The 18230-nt window shown below is 58.3% G+C and overlaps 1 protein-coding gene across 1 annotated transcript; it reads left to right on the forward strand.

Moving 5' to 3' along the window:
* The first annotated feature begins 332 nt into the window (after positions 1 to 332).
* PTTG1IP (PTTG1 interacting protein) lies at positions 333 to 9942 on the forward strand. Its single transcript, XM_075157755.1, has 7 exons — positions 333 to 463; positions 3239 to 3291; positions 4215 to 4323; positions 6899 to 7004; positions 7112 to 7177; positions 7598 to 7644; positions 9161 to 9942. Exons 1-7 carry the CDS (start codon positions 385 to 387, stop codon positions 9202 to 9204), a joined length of 504 nt encoding a protein of 167 aa, XP_075013856.1. The 5' UTR covers positions 333 to 384; the 3' UTR covers positions 9205 to 9942.
* Positions 9943 to 18230: the final 8288 nt, after the last annotated feature.

The following is an 18230-nucleotide window of genomic DNA, read 5'->3' on the forward strand; positions in this document are numbered from 1 at the left end:
ATCCAGACCCGGAGGGTCTCTCGGGAGGGCAGGCGCCTCCGCAGCCTCCCGCCGCCCGCTCCGCCTCCCGCGGGGCTCTGGCCCCCTCCTGCGGCCGGGCGCGGGGCTGCGGGGGGGGCGGCGGGCGGTCCCGCCTCCGGTGGGCTCCGGCAGCCCCGGGGGGGGGGGCTCTCCGCCCGCTTGACCGAGCAGCTCCTCCACCCCCGCACCGGCCCGCTCTGCCCCCACGGCGCTCCCTCCTCCCTCAGCCGGTGCCCAGTGGCCGCCGGCTCCCTGCTGCCCGGCCCCCGGGGCCCGCCAGGCCGGGGCGGGAGGGGCCGCCCCCGGCCCGCCCCCGCGCTCGGCCCTACATAGGCGGCGGCGCCCACCCCACCCGGTTCCGCCATGGCTGCGGCGCTTCGGCTCTGCGCCGCGCTGGCCCTGGCCCTGCTGCCCGCCGCCGCCGCGCAGGACGTGGCGGGAGGTAAGCGCGGCCCCGGGCTGGGCGCTGGCGGGGTCCCGGCCCGGCTCCCCCGGTCCCAGCGGGGTGGGTGTCCGTGCCGGCTGCGTGACACCGCCCCGGCGCTCCCTCCCCGTGGGGACCGGCGGCTCCGAGCCCTGTGATCGGCTGAGACCTGCGGTCCCGGCGCTGCTGGGTGCTCCCCCCGCGCCGCAGGGGATGGCGGCCTGGCAGAAGTGCTCCTCGCAGAGCACCCAAAAATCGTGGCTTTGCAGTTACTTCGGACCCCACTTTTGCGGGACGCGCGGTGCGTGAAGCAGCCTGGCGCAGGCTGTCGCCCCGTGGGCTGCGCCCCGGGCGTGTGCTGGGCACGGGGTGGCCTCTGGCCAGAGCCCTGTGGCCACTCAGGATGGCGACGGGCCATGGGAGCTGGAAGGGCAGGTCCCATCCCTGCTGGGAGCTCCGCAGGGTGCGATCCTGCGCAGCACAGGGCTCCGGCGCGTCCCTCTGAGGTCTGGAAGATGGGGTGCTGGCAGAGGGGCTTCACTTGCCGCTTTTCCAGCTGCCACTGCAATGTAGGTGGGCGTTTAGTGATGCTGAGAGCTCGGCCAGGTCTCAGCGGGAGTTGGGTACCTGTCCTGGGCAGGGGGACTCGCTGGGCAGCCAGGCCCCCGCCGATGGAGATCCTCCTTCAGGACAGGGGAGACGGGCTGGGGGAGCCTCAGGCTCTTCAGACCAGGAAGAAGATGGGTGCCGTCAGATCTGGGTGAGGAGCAGCGGGTGGCCGACTGCTTCTTCTTGGTGGGTGGAGGAGGTAGTAGAGCACCATGGGTGCCGTGCCAGGTAGAGAAGAAGCTCTAGCAAAGGGTGGGGACAGCCCCCTTCAGGGGTGTCCCACGAAGTCTGCCCACTCTTCTGGGCGAGGAACTGTTCTCCACGTGATGACCAGCCGTCTGATGGCTGCGTGGTGGCTCTGGCTGGGAGGAGAGTGAGGACCAGCATGTGTTTTGCTGTCTTCCTTCCACCCCAAGCCGTTCACTTCTTTTGTAGCCAAGTGGCAAAAGCGTTATCCAGGAAGCTTCTAGCACAGCAAGAGCTGCTCTCCCACCTCTGTCCCCGAGGACTGCGGTGCTTCCCTGCCATCCTGTGTGAGTGGGCAGGTCCCCTGAGATCAGGCGTTTGGACAAAACCCCAATCCTGCAGGGCTGTACGGTCCTGGAAATGGCCCATTCCCATACAGCCCTAAGAGGGTGGCTTTGGCTTGATTGCTCAGAGGATGAAGCCCAGCTGGGGGTGCCAGGAGAGGGGACACCCCAGGGGAAAGCGGAGCGTCAGTAGGAAGCCTGGTTAAAGCCGCCGGCTCTCCTTTTGCCCACTGATAGCCTCCTGCAGTGCAAAAGGGCTGTTCCGTGACTCCTCGTAAGCAAACAGTCTCGGGGACAGTACAGGCGCTGTGATGCTTTTCCGGCTTCGGTTGGAGAAACGGGGAAGATGCAGCTTCCTAGAGTGTTTAAAATCTACAATCTCAGCCTCTCCGGGCAGTGTGTAAACACCCTTATCTGAGCTATGTTAATGAATTGCCCAGTTGTTTGGAGGGCTGTGCAGAGCATGTGACTCTTGACAGTGGGCCACAGCTGAGGGCTCCTGCCAGCTGGAGAGAGAAAATGCAGCTTTGCTGCTTGAGTGTGGAAAACAAGCACCTCTGGGACTGATTTTTTCCTCATTAAGGTGCTGCGAAGCAGTGATCCTTCTTCCACCAGTTACTGAGTAGTCAGGCAAATTAGTTTGCGCTTGGTTTTTTTAAACCACAGTCAAGCAAGCTGATGCTTAGAGTCTTTAGGCAGGGGTGAGGTTTAGATGGCTGATCCTCAAGGACTGGCAAACCACCCTTCCTGAGGATCTGGGGGAGCATACCAGTGAAACGGCTGGCGAGTATCCTGTAGGAAGACTCTTCCGAAGAGCTAGCGCTGCTGGGAACTGCAGGCAAGCCCAGGAAGGCAGCTGGACTGGGCCACCTTGTCCTGAGTTCAGACCTGATCCGTTCCCCCCGCCCAGCTGACCTGCATCCCCTGGGGATGCCGTCGTTTGCGGTGGCACTGGTGCCGAGAGCCGCCCGTGTTTATAGGGCAGGGGTCTTCCTCTGCCAAATGGGGGTGGAAACAGGTTCTGGGCACAGATTTTGGCTGTGGTGCTGCTCCTGTCACCTGGAGAGTTTCCTGCTGAAGCAGGGTTTGGATGAATTGGCTGGGGCAGGGTACAGCCCTCATGTGCAGTGGGAGGGTACGGGCTCCCGCAGGGACTGTAGCTGCGTGTCCCCCTTTGTGCTCCTCTGCTGCTGCTTTTCCTGGTAGTAACTTCCTTGTCTGGGGCTTGTTTGCTTGAGCTGCTCCGTCATCCGACGATATGGGACTGCACCGCTTGCCCAGTGCTTGTCCTCATCCTCGCAGGGTCCCTCTGGACCGCCCCCAGCTGTGGCCCCCATTTGTCTCGCTGCCTGCTGGCCACAGCAGATGCTCAGGCTTGTAGGGAAAAAAGACCCAGGGAGAGGAGCTCGCAGCTTGGGGCTTTGGGTCAGCACGGGCAAGCAGATGACTTCAGTTTGCATTTGGGCCTCCCACTGTGACACCGAGTGTGTTTTGAAGCTGGCAGCTCTTGCAGCAGCATTACACTGCATTGCTGCTGGTCCGACGGGACTGACCGCCTCCCGGAGCGGGCAAAGCAGTGGGCACGAGGAGCCCGGAGTTTTAAACCACTGAGAAGCTCTTCAAAGTACTGAGGTGTCTTTTTTCCTTCCTGTAGATTGTCGCCAGTATACGAACAGGAGCTGTGAGGAGTGTCTGAAAAATGTCACCGTAAGTAGCAGCCATAAAACTCCCAACCTCTCGCAGCGCCTGAAAACGTAGCGTGGGCTTTGTGGGGCTGTTACAGAGCAGTTTCCCCCCTGGAAGGGGGGCTGCTCTGTGCCCTTGTCCTGAACACACTGCAAATGCCACCCACCCGTGACGGTGAGAGGGCAAACACCCCTCAGTGCTGTGGGAAGAGGTTGCTAGAAACTGCTTGGGGTTTGTCGTATGCTTTTTGAGTCGAGTAATGGAGACCCTCCATTACGGATGGGGGGGACGCGCACGGCGAAGGAGCTGAGGGGGCTGGACTGGCTGGTCAAGCTGCCCTTCCACCAGTCTGTGGGTGCCGTGGCAATGGGTGGATGCAGGATGCATACCTGAGTCTTGCCAGCCTCTGCTGCCTTATCTCCGGTATCAGCAAACTTGAACTTGAGTCAGATCTCACAGCTGACTTAGCCAGAACCAGTTTGACCAAACCTAGCCCAATACTGGTGTCGGGGATTGCAACCACCAGGAGAGGAGGGTGCAAAGCTGCTGCAGGTAGTCTGGCTGGGGAAGAGTAGTGAGGGCACACACAAACCTCTCCTGCTCATCAGCTCTGCCTTGAGTGGCTTGTCTCAAAGGCTTTCTTCTCGTCCCAAAAATGCGTCTCGGAATAAACAGGAAGGATTTGGTGATCACTACCATCATGCAAGGCAGGAGGAGGGCTCTCAGCATCTTTACTTGCTCTAGAAATCTGCACTGCCCTCGCCTGCCTCTCCTGGTGCAGGCAAGCCCGTGCTGACCGACCACAACTGTTACTCCCAAGCATCCCGTTGCTGCTGGGTGGTACCTGGTCCCTGGGGGCAGGCGGTGATGGCCCTGTTGCTGCAGCTAACTGGCAGCACTGCCACGCACCAGTAACGCTGTGCTGCCTGGTTCCTGTGTCCCAGTGCCTGTGGTGTGCCAGCAGCAGGAGGTGCGTGGAGTACCCCATCCGAAGAATCCTCCCCCGGGCCGACCTCTGCGAGCTCCGCTCTGCGCGCTGGGGAGTCTGCTGGGGTAAGTGGATCGCGCCCGAGCGACGACACGCTTGCATCAGCTGTAACTGCTGAGGTGCTTTAGCGCTTGCTGCTAAATGGCACTGACTGCCGCTCGCACCAGTGGTAACGGGAGGTTTCCCTTGCCTCCCTTTCTCACCGCTGGTGCGGCAATGACAGGCTGAAGTCAATCAGGGTCCTGCAAACTTCCTGAAGCGTGGGCGAGAAAGCGGAGTGTGAGCAGTTCCCTGTCTTCTGGCAAGAACCAGTGGGGCTTTAGCTACTCTAAATACATTCCTCATGCTTTGGTGTGATGGAGGCTTCCACATGTGGCCACCACCTAAGAAGAAAAGTCGAAGGCGCTCTGCGGGCAGCTGCCTGTGCAAACCTTCCGGGTGCTCCAAGTGTGCACACCCGTGTCTGACTTTTTGGCAGCTCTTTCCTCTGCCTTTCCTTGGTGCTCTGTTTCCTGGTGGGTGCATGCTCATGCTCAGACAGGACCCAGCTTTTGGGGGCTGGGGCAGCTAGGAAGCAAGCTGGGGCTTGATTTCTCTTACCCCCCCCCTTGATGGGGAACTTGGAGATGAATTGTGGTCACCTGACATTTATTGTGCTTGAGGCTGGGCTCTCTTCTTTACCCACAAGACAGTTAAAACCACTCCCATTCCTTGTGGAGGAAGAATCTCCTCTTTGTGAGCACTACAGTATGCTTTTCTGAAACTTGTGTAAGACCTTGAAATACTAGTTTGTGTGTGAGTAGCTTCACAAAAGGTTTCATTCTAGAAGAACGCATTCCTTAGCTTGCAAAACTCACTTTAGAGGAGATTAGTCCTGTGGGAGATTAGCTCCTAAATGAGTCTGCATTTTTTGGTGTGTGTGACTTAAGCCTTTATCATCAGGTGGAGGAGTGCTCAGTGCTCTGCCATGGACCTCTCTCTGTGGGAAGGGGTGACCTGAACCCCAGGTTCACCCTGAAAGCCAAGGTTTCAGAAGGACCAGTACAGACATGCGCTGGTGGAGAAACTCCCTTTGGAGCTGAAGAGCCTGTCTGGGTTTGTCTCAACCCCCACTGGGCTGACTTGTGATCCTTGGCTTTTGGGCTGTCCCCTACATGACTCTGTCACAGTGCAGCCAGCGACAGCTTCACGTTGCTCCGAGGCAAGATAGTGCTGTGGACAGTCAGGTCTCAAATACCATCTTTCTCAAAGCCTTACTGGGAACACGGACCTGCAGACCTCCCTGCTGCTGGCTGACTTGCTGGCGGGGTGCGCGAGCCTACCTGTGGGGACAAACGCAAGTGTCCGCAAGCTGGTGGCTTCCTGACTTCTGGTCTCACTGGTGACCTGCTAGGCCGTGGCAGCTGTCTGCGGTTGGTATCTGGAACCACGTTCCGTGCATGGTGCTTGCCGCAGTAGCCTGACGCAGTAAGATTTGAGAGTCAGATGGCTCAGCTGTCGGCAGCGATGAAGCTCTCCAGTGGGAGTAGGAGCTGGAGGCTTTGAAAGCAAGTTCAGTGGTGGAGTCAGCTCAGCCTGGAGCAGCCCAATAAGCCTGCTACTGCTGAGTCCCTGCAGCGAGGAGACAGGCAGGCATCTTCTGAAATGCCCTGAAATGCACCACGTGCAGTGCTCAGGCTTTCCACTGGGCTCATGGTCTGAGCTGCATGGAGAAGAGGGGATCAGAAGTGCTCTGGGCAGGCTCAGGTGCACTAGAATTTCTGTAACTTGGCTGCTGTTTGTGAAGTGGCTCCTAAACAAATATTTCCACAGGCCCAAGTCTCTGAACAGTCTGAATCATTCTTGGAAGAAACCCTCTTTGCTGCAAAGGATTTCACGTGATGTCTAGATCTGTCCGTTTTGGCTGGTGTCTCCACTGCTATTACTGCAGGAGCAGTGTAGGACGACTGCCTCCCTGGGGCCAGGGCTCAATGCCGCTGCTTCACCGCCACGTCCCAGTGGGTTTTGCGCTGTGCATAGGCGAGCAGATCCCCCAAGCCCTGGGGAAACGTGGTGGTGGGGTGCAGGAAGCAACCCTCCGCCTTCAGCTGCTTCAGCAGCACTGCTGGCCCCAAGCCGATAAATCCCAATGGGTCTTATCTCGCTTTGTCTCTCACCCAGGGACACCAGACACCCGTAAGTGCCTCCAGTCCACTGTCGTCCCATCTTGGATGACTTCGGAGGCTGGATCCTGTGGGCAGTAACTCCAGTGCCAGCTGTGGCCTCTGTTGGAGGTGGCTCCTCAGGACTGAAGCCTCCTGTTTTTTTTCCCTTGATGGGTTACTGTTCACCTGGATTAGCGATTAAGACAGCTTTGCTCCCATTTCTGCCAGAGGAGTTTGACCTGAGTGCGTTTGTTCTTGCCTTTCCTCATAGAGCGCTATAGTTAGCAGCTACATATACTCTGTTGGTGTGTACGTGCTGGTGCCAACACTTGTTATACCTATAGATAACAATGTCCACCGTGCTTTCCCAGGCTGTTAGGCATGTCTCCAGCCCAGTGACTGAAGCCCCTGGTGACAGCAGCTGTACGCTTGTAAATATTGTAACTCCAGGCAGCCGTGTATTCGTGTGCTAAATGTGTTTTGTCGAATCCTTTAGTGAACTTTGAAGCCCTGATCATTGCGATGTCTGTGGTGGGAGGAACGATCCTTATCATGTTGGGGGTCTGCTGCTGCTGCTGCTGTTGTAAGAAAAAGAGCAAAAAGCAAGTATCGGCGGGGTGCCCTGTTTTCTCGGAGTAGCTCAGATGCAACCACACGCTGTTGCAGAACTGAGTGCTGAGCGCCGCTAACGGGCTCTTCTGTCTGTCAGGCCAGACAAGGATGACGAGAGAGCGGCCAGGGAGCGGGAGAAGAGGCGAGTGCGGCAGGAGGAGAGGTGAGGTTGTCCTGCAGCCCCTGCTCCCCTATGAAGGAGCCACACTGCCTCAGGCTGCAGAACCATTTGGCTCCTGTCTCTACCGTCAAATGTGATGCCAGGAGGCACATGGGGCTCGACACGTGCAGCCAGTGGCTGCTTCAACCTCGGCACGAACATAAACCTCACGAGCAATGTCTTTCTGGGGTGACTCGTGGATGCAGCATCACAACGGTGTTGTGTATCCAACTCCCTGAGGGCTGCTGTCGTGCGTGGGCTCTGGTGGTCCTCAGTGCTTTCAGGAGGTGGGTGGTGGGGGGCTGAGCAAACCTGGCAGCCTGGAGCTCCCTGGGTTGGGAAGAAGCAAGGAGCTGTAGCTTCTCTTGCTTGGTTTTGTATTCCCAGTCACTGATTCGTGGTTTTTCTGTTTGCTTCTTGCAGGAGAGCAGAGATGAAATCACGGCACGATGAAATCCGAAGAAAATATGGTAGAGTGCTGATGCTAGTGATTCAAACTAAGCTTTAGATCGAGCAGCCTCAGTAACTGTGTTCCTTGCTATGGTTACAGCTGCAGAGGAGACCTGGCCAGCAGGGAAAACAGTCTCTGCTTCCCCTGTCTCAGTGAATTGCCCTCTTGCCCTCTGGGAGCAAGAATAGAGATGCTCGGGTCATGGCGTGAGACCCCACACAAGTGCTGCTCCTCTTGGGCAGGGGACCTGTGTCCTCTGAACTCACCATGAGAGAGAAGCTGCTGGGGCTTGACTGGAGGGGAGAAGCAGAAGCTGCTAGACACAGCACCAGCTGTAACGCTGCTGCCCTTCAGGCATGGCTCTCTGGCAGCCCTGTGGTCACCGAGTGGTCAGCAGCCCGGGGTGGGGGGCCAGGCGGGTGCCCGGGTGCCCACAGCTGCAGGAGCACAGAGCAGGCACCAGCCCGACCACGGAGCCGGTTCTCTGTGGCAGCAGCAGTTCCCAGAGAGGTGGCTCAGTCCCCAGGGTGCTGGGAGTGCACAGCTCCCTCCTGGGGCTGGACTGTCCTTCAGGTGAGTCCCATGGCCCCAGGGCAGGTGGGGACCTGCCCGAGGGGGACAGCAGCCTGGAAAGAAGGGGGGAGCAGCCAGTTGCTCAGAGCTGGTGGAGGAGTCTCTCCTGCCTGGCTGTCAGGGCTGCTGGGGGCTCTCCCACCGTGGCTGTGGAGCGGGGAGCAGTTGGGCTCATGCAAACTGGGCATAGTGGTCTCTGGCTTTTGGGGAGGGGGGGCTATAGGGAAAGCTGAAGACCTTTCCTCTGCCTGCAGCTTCTGTCTACTGCAGGTCCAGGTTGGGCAGGAGATCTGGAGGTCTCTGGCTGGGCTGGCTCCTCTGGGGGAGGAAGAGCAGGCAAAGCTGTGCCTGAAGGAGCACTTGGTGGGGGAAGCACCTCGTGGAAGTGGAAGAGCTGTGCTGCAGGACTTTCTTGCCGTGGCAGGGCTCTGTCTTGCTGCAGCCTGACTGCAGAGTTTGCAGTCTTGTCCTTTCTGGCTGTTCCTCCTCAAAAATGTTGGGCTGGGGCTGGGAATGCAGCCAACAGAGTGGCACGGGGGCTTGTCACTGGCCTAGAAGTCAGCCCTGTATCCTTGCTCTGCTCTCTCTGTGGATGTAGGAGCAGGGAGCAGGTCTAAGAAGGGCTTGAATTTAATTTGAGGCTCACTTCTTCCGAGTCCAGTCCAACAGAAGGAGTGTGCAGAAGGGGTGCTCTGGAAGATCAGTCATGCTGCTTTACCTGGGAGAGGAGTTTGCCATCAGATCGAGCTTCTTAATGGGTCTCTCCTCCTGTGCAGAGGAGGAGAGCGAAACAGTGCTGACTGCATGCACAGCTCGAGTAAGAGCAGGTCTTTCGGAAGGACTGCAGGACAGGAGGCTGGATGAAGCACGAATGACAAAGAGTTGTAACTAAGAACTAGGCTTCTTGCTGGCCGTGACTGGCGCGGCTGCTGCTGTCTGAACGAATGTCTCTTCTCTTCTAGGGCTGTTCAAGGAAGAGAACCCTTACGCAAAATTTGAGAATTAGCACCTCCGGCCCTGCTCACCCCAGGGAACTGTGCCTTCCTGCAGAGCTGCAGGGTTCTACACTTCCCCTGCCGTGAGGAGACCACCATGGTGCCACTTCCCGCTTCAGCTGCCACAGAAGATGAGCCAAATGCTTGGTGACAACATTGTCCCCACTCCAGATGCTTGGTTTGCTCCAGAGCTTCGCTCTTGCTCTGCTGGTGCAGGAAAATGTGGTGGCAATACCGGAGAACAGGTTTCTTCTCACTCACCCCTGGGGTGGTAACGGAGTCCAAAGCAATACAGATAACAGTCCTTGTCCCTGGCCAAGGGCAAAAGCAACCTTATGCATCTTTCTTGCTCCTGCCTCACCAAATACCCTGCACACACACAGAGCCAGGCTCTTCTGTCCACTGCCCCTTCTTTTCTCTGTTTTTTCTTTTAGTGTAGGCAAAAGCCAGCAAGAGTTTCTTGACTCATAGGTCAGCAGGAGGCCTTGGCTGTTACTCCAGGTGCCTCTACTTGTCCCAGCACATGAGCATTCCTTTCAGAAAGCACAAGGTTATCTCGGGCCTCCAGGAGGAAGGTCCTGTGTGCACCTTCTCACTTGCAATTAATCTGGGGAAATGCTCCAACTCTCCTACCTCTCTGTGCCTTTCTAGAAAGGTGGTCTCCTGGGCTTGATGGCCACAGCTGATGGTGATACTGTAGGATTCAGATGCCTTTACAATATGACTATATATTAAACTGATTTGATTACTATCCTAGTCTGAGTGAGTTTAATTCTGCTTCCACACCAGGTACGGGCTGGCAGGGCACGGCTGCTCTGCCGTGTGATAGGAAAGGTGGGACAAGCAGCTGCTGCCCTGAAGGAGATGAAATCCCTGGTAAAGACTGAGCTGTGAGCAGAGGCCTCTGGCCTGCAGGTGGAGGATGACCGTGCTGGGGTGGCCCGCCATCGCCGCGGCTGCTTCCACCCCTACACGGGGCCGTGGCAGAGGCAGCAGGGGGGCCCTGGAGGGCTGTGTCCAGTGCTGGGCTCCCCAGGACAGAGAGACAGGGACAGACTGCAGAGAGTCCAGCAAAGGGCCACCAAGGTGAGCAAGGGGCTGGAGCATCTCCCCAGTGAGGAGGGGCTGAGAGAGCTGGGGCTGTTCAGCCTGCAGAAGAGAAGGCTCGGGGGATCTGCTCCATATCTGTATCCCAATATCTGAAGGGAGGGTGCAAAGAAGACGGAGCCTGGCTCTTTCCAGTGGTGCCCAGGGTCCAGCCGGCGCAGGGTGGCCCTCCTTCAGCAGGGGCTTGGACCAGATGACCTCCGGCGGTCCCTGCCACCCCCACCTGCTCTATGAGTGTGTGATGCTGGCACAACAACCACCACCAACAGGGACCGCCTGAAAGGGACCGGAGCAAACGCGGAGGTGTGAAGCACGCTGCCGGATGGGCTTTGCATCACAGGGTCTGTCTCTGAGGCTGGGGGAGCTCCTGGGTGCGTCCCGGAGAGCCTTGTGACGTCACCAGAGAGTCACAGTCACCCCATGACGTCACTTGCAATGGGCAGCTATACGTGCCAGCGCCGCGTGCTGCCGGCGGCACACGAGACGTCAAGTCCTGTGGGCAGCACGCGAGCCATCGAGTCCTGCCAACGGCACGCCAGACGTTGTGACCTGCCAGCAACCGAGGAGCCGCCGAGTCCCGCCAACGGAACCCAAGACTTTGAGTCCCGCCAGCGGCAGCCATCAAGTCCCGCCAGCAGCAGACGAGACATCAAGTGCCACCAGCAGCTGACAGGACACCAAGACCCGGCAGCAGCACTGGAGGCGTCCAGGCACGAGCCGGCGGCGCCGGCAGCCGCCGGGATCTCCCGGCGGGGGGACACCTGCCCCATCTGCCTGGGTCCCCTCGAAGGCCCCTCCGGCGTGGACCCGTGCGGGCATGTGTTCTGCCATGCCTGCATCCAGCGCTGGGCCGCCAGCACCGTCCCTGCCACCTGCCCGCTCTGCCGGCGGCCCATCATGGCCACCCGCCGCCTGCAGGTGGAGGTTGACCGTGCTGCGGTGGCCCGCCGTCGTCGTGGCCGTTTCCACCCCTACGCGGGGCCGTGGCCATGGCGGCAGAGGCAGCAGCAGCAGCAGCAGCAGCAGCGGGGCCCCGGCGGTGCCCGGCGCCGGAGCTTCTCTGCTGAGCGTGGGGAGCGCAGCTCCCCCGTGCCCCGCCAGCGTGTCCGCAGCCTGTCCTGGCAGTGGGACAGCGACGGGCGCAGCCGGCTCCGCTACCCGCCGGTGATCAGGGAAGATCCGTCGTGGCTGTGGAGGGTCCGGGACGAAGAGCCGGGCTCAGGGGACCATGCGAACCGCCTGCCCCGGCTCCGCTTCTGAGCTGGGTGGCCGGGCCCCGCGGGGTCCCTCTGAAATAAAAGCACCGGGGATGCTGAGAGGGGCCACGCCTGGTTTCTTCCGTGCCGCTTTGCTCGTCCCTGCGGGGATGCATCCCGGGAAGGGGAAGGGGAGCGGGAGAGTCCCCCGGGACTCTTCCAAGCAGATCTCTGAAGGGGCCAGTGTCTGTGTTCCTGAAGGCCGGGGTGAGGAAAGCGGCTGAGATGGAGGTTTGCGGAGACCCTCCTCTCCTCTCCTCTCCTCTCCTCTCCTCTCCTGGTCGCGCACCCCCCCGTGCTGTGGAGGGCTGCGATCCCGCGGGGAGGCTCTCCGGGCTGGGGGAGGCAGCCCTGGCACAGCCGCCTGCCAAAGGGCAGCTGCCCGCGGGAGAAGCAGCCCCCGCCGGGACGTGCCTCGTATTTAGGGAGTCTGCTTCCTCACCAGGTGCGGGTTGGCAGCGAGGGCTGATGGAGTCGTCACTCTCAGGTGGCCCTGGCTCGTCAGGCCCTGATGGGGTAGCTGGGGGAGGCAGGAGCAAGGCTGCCTTGACCTCTTGCGGGGCTTGGAAGGAGGAATCTGTCCGTGGAGGTGTTCAGTTGTTGGGAAGAGCTGGGTGGGGGGAGTGACGCTGCTCTCTAAGCAAGGAGCTGGGTCTTTCCACAAGAGCTTGGCCTGTGTCCCCGAGCACCCCTGAGAGCCCTTGTCCAAGTGGGGTGGCCTGGGGGCTCCTGGCAGCGCTGGGCACAGACGAAACCCCGTGCTGCGCTACCTGCGTGAGGGACCCAGGGGTGGGGAAAGGGGGATGGGAGCTGACTGCTCTTCCGTGGTCCTACGCTTGCCCAAAACTGGCTTTGCGGTCTGAAGGAGCCTTGCATGCCAGCAACACATCTGCTTGATAGTTCGGTCTAAGAAAAGCTGGCTGTTGCCTTCTGCCCGGTGGGGTGACGCGCTCCGGGCTGCAGATGGTAGCATTTCTGGGGCCTTGCCTGAAATGCTCCATTTGCCTTGCCAGGCCTATGGCCCTTGGACGCAAACTGCTCGAGCTCAGCTTCTGAAGCTAAACCAGCTGTGAAACCTTGCTGCTGCTGCCTGAGCTGTGCGCTGGCTGCCAGAGTCTGGCTGGCTTTTGCCAGGATGGTCAGAGAGGCAAGACTTGCAGGTGACTCTTAATCTAGGCTGTCTCTGCTGCCAGAAGATACTCGGCTCCAGGTGGTGGGAACAAAGTGAGTGACTCTGCCCATGCTGAACAAGCCCCTGGTCTGGAGCCTGGGCTCCTGTTAGTGTGAACCAGGCTGCAGTGCTGGGAGGAGGGCTGAAAGAGTAGGGTTGGGTTGCCAAGCTCTCATGGGTGCTCTCCCATCTTCCGTTCCAGTCTGTTGGACGGGCTGGGCAGGGGCTGCATCCTGGTGCTGCCGGTCAAGAGCTGTGGGAGGTGGTGACAGCTTCTTGTCCGGCTCTGCGTGTACGGTGGACAGGAACGTCTGGATGCTTCGGTGAAATCTTTCAAGTGGCACAGCTACAGGGGACAGAAAGAAGGTCTGGCGATACAGTTTTCTCTGGGAAACTGAGTTGAAACATGCAAAAAAAATTGTAAGAAGAACAGTAGAATCTGCTGTAGGCCTGGAGTCCCATTTATCTCCTTCACTCATGGAAAAAGCTGATTGATTGTGGCAAGTTACTGATCTGAGGTGAGTTAAAGAAGCACTTTCCCTGTTGCTGCCCTGGAGAGCAGCGATAACTGTTCTCAGGACGGGAGAACTTGAGCCTGGGCAGAAATCGGTGCCATGCCACTAGCCCGTTATCGCCTCCATCAAGAATAATTATCTGGTACTGCCTGCTCAGGAAAGAAGGCTGTTTACTTTCCTCCCGCTGGCTCCAACATAAAGCATTTTGCGTGCTGTACCGTGTCAGCCGGTACATCTTCCTGTCCCACCGCACAAAACGTTGTCCTCATACTGCCCACGGAATGCGCCTGTTGGCTACGGAGTGAGCCCGGGACAGCTGTGCTCTTAATGGAAGCAACTTAGCTGGGCACCAGGGCTACTGTCACTACATATGGCTATATACTGAGGGAGATGGGCAAGGTCTCTGTTTGAGCAGGAGATCTGCAGGCATAAACGTAGATAATTCTGCTAAATGAACCAAGGGATCCAATGAATTATTGGGATGGGAACATCTCTCGTCACGCAGTGAAATTTTCCAGTGAAAACGTAGGAACTTAGGGAAGGAGTTGAGCTGGATTTGAGCATCTTTTCTCCTAAAGTGGAGGAGTCTACGCAGTCAGCATGACGAACTCAACGGAGAACAAGTTCCTCACCGGATCTAGGCGATGCTCTTACCGTAAAGTGGAAAGAATCAGTGCAGTTGTATTAAGATCTCCGAGAATCTCATCTTGAATACAGCGTGCAAGTTTTGGTAACCTGTTGCAAGAGTTGAAGTCGAATCAGAATAAAGGAGGAGAAGAGCTGTTAAGGTGTCATGGGGAGCCATGATCCAATCAATGAAGAGAAGGTAGTCTGGTTTGTCGGAATGTTTAGCTTAGTGAAATGAATGCTGGATTGTGGACCACAGACCACTAGGGATAAGTGAGAAGGGAAGAGGCGCAGTGAGAGGAACTGGTAAGAGAGGACCCCAGAGTGTGCAGGTGCACGCAGGAACGAAGACACATCTGTTAGCAAGTTAGAAGGCCCCTACCTAACGGTTGGTTGACTTTGGAACAATTTTTTCATGTAAAGTGCCACGAAACCAGCTGGTTGCAGCGTGGAACTTGGTTTAGAGAAGCAGTTCTGTTGCATGGTTGCCTGGAACAACGGGACTCACGATGCAGGAGGCCCTCATAGGACAGTTTCCCTTAGCAGCAGCTCTTAGCTATGAGCTTTATTTCATTAGGTTATCAATTGTTGCCGTCTGTTGCCTGGACTACAGTTAGTTTTGTCCTACAAGCAGTGAACTAGAGAATAGTTTAGTGTATCTTCTAGCAAGCATAACATTTAAGCCATAGGAGGACTGTCACCCTGTGGTGGGCAGAGTTAATAAATCCCTCAAATGCTGCAGAAAAAGCTACTTGGGCAGGTCCACTGTCCTTCCTCTCCTTCCTGCAGAAGGAAGAGCTTACGAGGTTGTTCTGTTTCCTTAACTTCTTCCCAGTATGAGAGAAGCCAAGGAGAGGGTGAGCTCCTTTATCTGCTTCTTTATCTCCTTCATTGGCTTTCAGGATGGAAGTGAAGACCAGAGAAGAGCCGGCCCTTGCTGAGACGGTGGTCTGACATGGCTGTTAGACACTTGCCTCATGTTCTAGTGATCTGGTTTTGTGAGCAAGAGGAACTTGAAGCCCAGTGGAACGCCACTTCAAGCAGCAGCTTCTCCTCCTCTTCCTGTGGAGTCTGCCAGATCCCTGGGCTATGTTGAAAGAGTGGTCAGGCCTTGGAACAGGCTGCCCAGGGAAGTGGTGGAGTCACCATCCCTGGAAGTATTTAAAAGACGTGTAGATGAGGCCCTTAGGGACATGGTTTAGTGGACATGGTGTGTTGGGTTGACGGTTGGACTCGATGATCTTAGAGGTCTTTTCCAACCTTAATGATTCTATGATTCTATGATTCTATGTTGATGCAGTAAGAAAATGGACTTTGAAGATAATACCAATGCTGGGGAAATGGGAAAGTTGCAAATGAATTGATTCTTCTGCGTCCAGATTTAACACAAGCATAGAGTGTCTAGTGGTGGGGTTTTTTTGTGTGTTTATGGCCTCAGCAGACTCCAGTACTAATTCCATGGGACTGGTGCTTACAACGGGGTGTTATTTTCACCTTCCTTTCTCTAATACTTGGTGCCAACTTTGTTTTACTCTCTGTTTTAACAGACTTTTTGACATAAGCAATTTTTACACAGCAGTTCAAAAGAGAAGTAGAAGATTACTGAAAAATAGTTGTAAAGTTCTTAGAAAAGTGGCTGCGTGTTTCCTTAGAATTGACGGGCAGGCTTTACAAGTCTTGTAGATCTTCTGCCCTTTAGAAGTTTTACACTCGCACTTTGAATAGCGTAGGGATTGCTGCCTCTTATTCTTTGATACTATAAGTTCACTACAAAACTATGCGTTCTCCCCCGGGGAGAAATGGGGAGGCGGCAGCGTTAGGCATCCACGTGCCCCATTGCTGAAGCTTTTCAGCTGGGCACCTCTCCCACACGCAGAGATGTCCTTCCGCCCTTTGCTCTTCGGGTGGCTTTTGAGCTCCTGCTTCACACGCAGCCTTCGGCAGAGAGTGGGGAGCAGCAGGGCTGGGGCTGCAGAAAGTGCCCTGACTGCTGGGTCGGTGGGGTCATTCCTCATCCAGATGTTGCTCCTCTTCCCTGGGGGGGTTCCCTGCCTAGCTCCCTCCTGGCCTCCTTCACTGCACTGTGGGTTCTCCAGCTGTGTGGGGAAATCCGCCCCCCAAGCACCGTTTGTAAAGGGAAATAGAAATCTCTTCCCAGGCCCTCTTACGTTCTTCTCTCAACTAAGAAAGGCTGTGTGGAGCAGTGCTTCTGCAAGGGCATAGCCATGCACCCAGGGGATGCTCCCAGATGTCAGCAGTCTCCCACCGCCTGCTCTGCAGGATCCACTACAAGTAAAAACACTAAGGAGGTTTTGCAAATTAAAGGAACGGGAGGTGTGCAACCCCTCGTTCCCTTGATTTCCTTCCTCTGCTTTTATTTGATATTTAAAATTTAGACACCTAACCAACAAAATCCGTCACAGTTCTAGACAGAACTGGGAGGAGTGGCTGAGACACCAGGAGATCGGCGCTGCCACCCAGAGGGACCGCGACGGGCGGGAGAAGTGGGCTGATGGGAACCTCCTGAAGTTCAGCCAAGGGACGTGCAAAGTCCTGCCCCTGGGGAGGAACAGCCCCAGGCGCCAGGACACGCTGGGGGTGCCCGCCTGGAAAGCAGCTCTGCGGAAAAGGCCCTGGGGGTCCCGGTGGGCACCACGTTGAACTCAAGCCAGCAAAGGCGGCCAATGGTGTCCTGGGCTGCAGGAGGAGGGGCGTTGCCAGCAGGTCGAGGGAGGGGATCAGCGCTGGGGAGGCCACCCCTGGAGGGCTGTGTCCAGTGCTGGGCTCCCCAGGACAGAGAGACAGGGACAGACTGCAGAGAGTCCAGCAAAGGGCCACCAAGGTGAGCAAGGGGCTGGAGCATCTCCCCAGTGAGGAGGGGCTGAGAGAGCTGGGGCTGTTCAGCCTGCAGAAGAGAAGGCTCGGGGGATCTGCTCCATATCTGTATCCCAATATCTGAAGGGGGGGTGCAAAGAAGACGGAGCCTGGCTCTTTCCAGTGGTGCCCAGGGTCCAGCCGGCGCAGGGTGGCCCTCCTTCAGCAGGGGCTTGGACCAGATGACCTCCGGAGGTCCCTGCCACCCCCACCTGCTCGATGAGTGTGTGATGCTGGCACAACAACCACCACCAACAGGGACCGCCTGAAAGGGACCGGAGCAAACGCGGAGGTGTGAAGCACGCTGCCGGATGGGCTTTGCATCACAGGGTCTGTCTCTGAGGCTGGGGGAGCTCCTGGGTGCGTCCCGGAGAGCCTTGTGACGTCACCAGAGAGTCACAGTCACACCATGACGTCACTTGCAATGGGCAGCTATACGTGCCAGCGCCGCGTGCTGCCAGCGGCACACGAGACGTCGAGTCCTGTGGGCAGCACGCGAGCCATCGAGTCCTGCCAACGGCACGCCAGACGTTGTGACCTGCCAGCAACCGAGGAGCCGCCGAGTCCCGCCAACGGAACCCAAGCCTTTGAGTCCCGCCAGCGGCAGCCATCAAGTCCCGCCAGCAGCAGACGAGACATCAAGTGCCACCAGCAGCTGACAGGACACCGAGACCCGGCAGCAGCACTGGAGGCATCCAGGCACGAGCCGGCGGCGCCGGCAGCCGCCGGGATCTCCCGGCGGGGGGACACCTGCCCCATCTGCCTGGGTCCCCTCGAAGGCCCCTCCGGCGTGGACCCGTGCGGGCATGTGTTCTGCCATGCCTGCATCCAGCGCTGGGCCGCCAGCACCGTCCCTGCCACCTGCCCGCTCTGCCGGCGGCCCATCATGGCCACCCGCCGCCTGCAGGTGGAGGTTGACCATGCTGCGGTGGCCCGCCGTCGTCGTGGCCGTTTCCACCCCTACGCGGGGCCGTGGCCATGGCGGCAGAGGCAGCAGCAGCAGCAGCAGCAGCAGCAGCAGTGGGGCCCCGGCGGTGCCCGGCGCCGGAGCTTCTCTGCTGAGCGTGGGGAGCGCAGCTCCCCCGTGCCCCGCCAGCGTGTCCGCAGCCTGTCCTGGCAGTGGGACAGCGACGGGCGCAGCCGGCTCCGCTACCCGCCGGTGATCAGGGAAGATCCGTCGTGGCTGTGGAGGGTCCGGGACGAAGAGCCGGGCTCAGGGGACCACGCGAACCGCCTGCCCCGGCTCCGCTTCTGAGCTGGGTGGCCGGGCCCCGCGGGGTCCCTCTGAAATAAAAGCACCGGGGATGCTGAGAGGGGCCACGCCTGGTTTCTTCCGTGCCGCTTTGCTCGTCCCTGCGGGGATGCATCCCGGGAAGGGGAAGGGGAAGGGGAAAAGGAAGAGGAGCGTGAGAGTCCCCCGGGACTCTTCCAAGCAGATCCCTGAAGGGGCCAGTGTCTGTGTTCCTGAAGGCCGGGGTGAGGAAAGC

This window comes from Calonectris borealis, chromosome 9, assembly GCF_964195595.1.
Source record: "Calonectris borealis chromosome 9, bCalBor7.hap1.2, whole genome shotgun sequence".
NCBI lineage: Eukaryota > Metazoa > Chordata > Aves > Procellariiformes > Procellariidae > Calonectris > Calonectris borealis.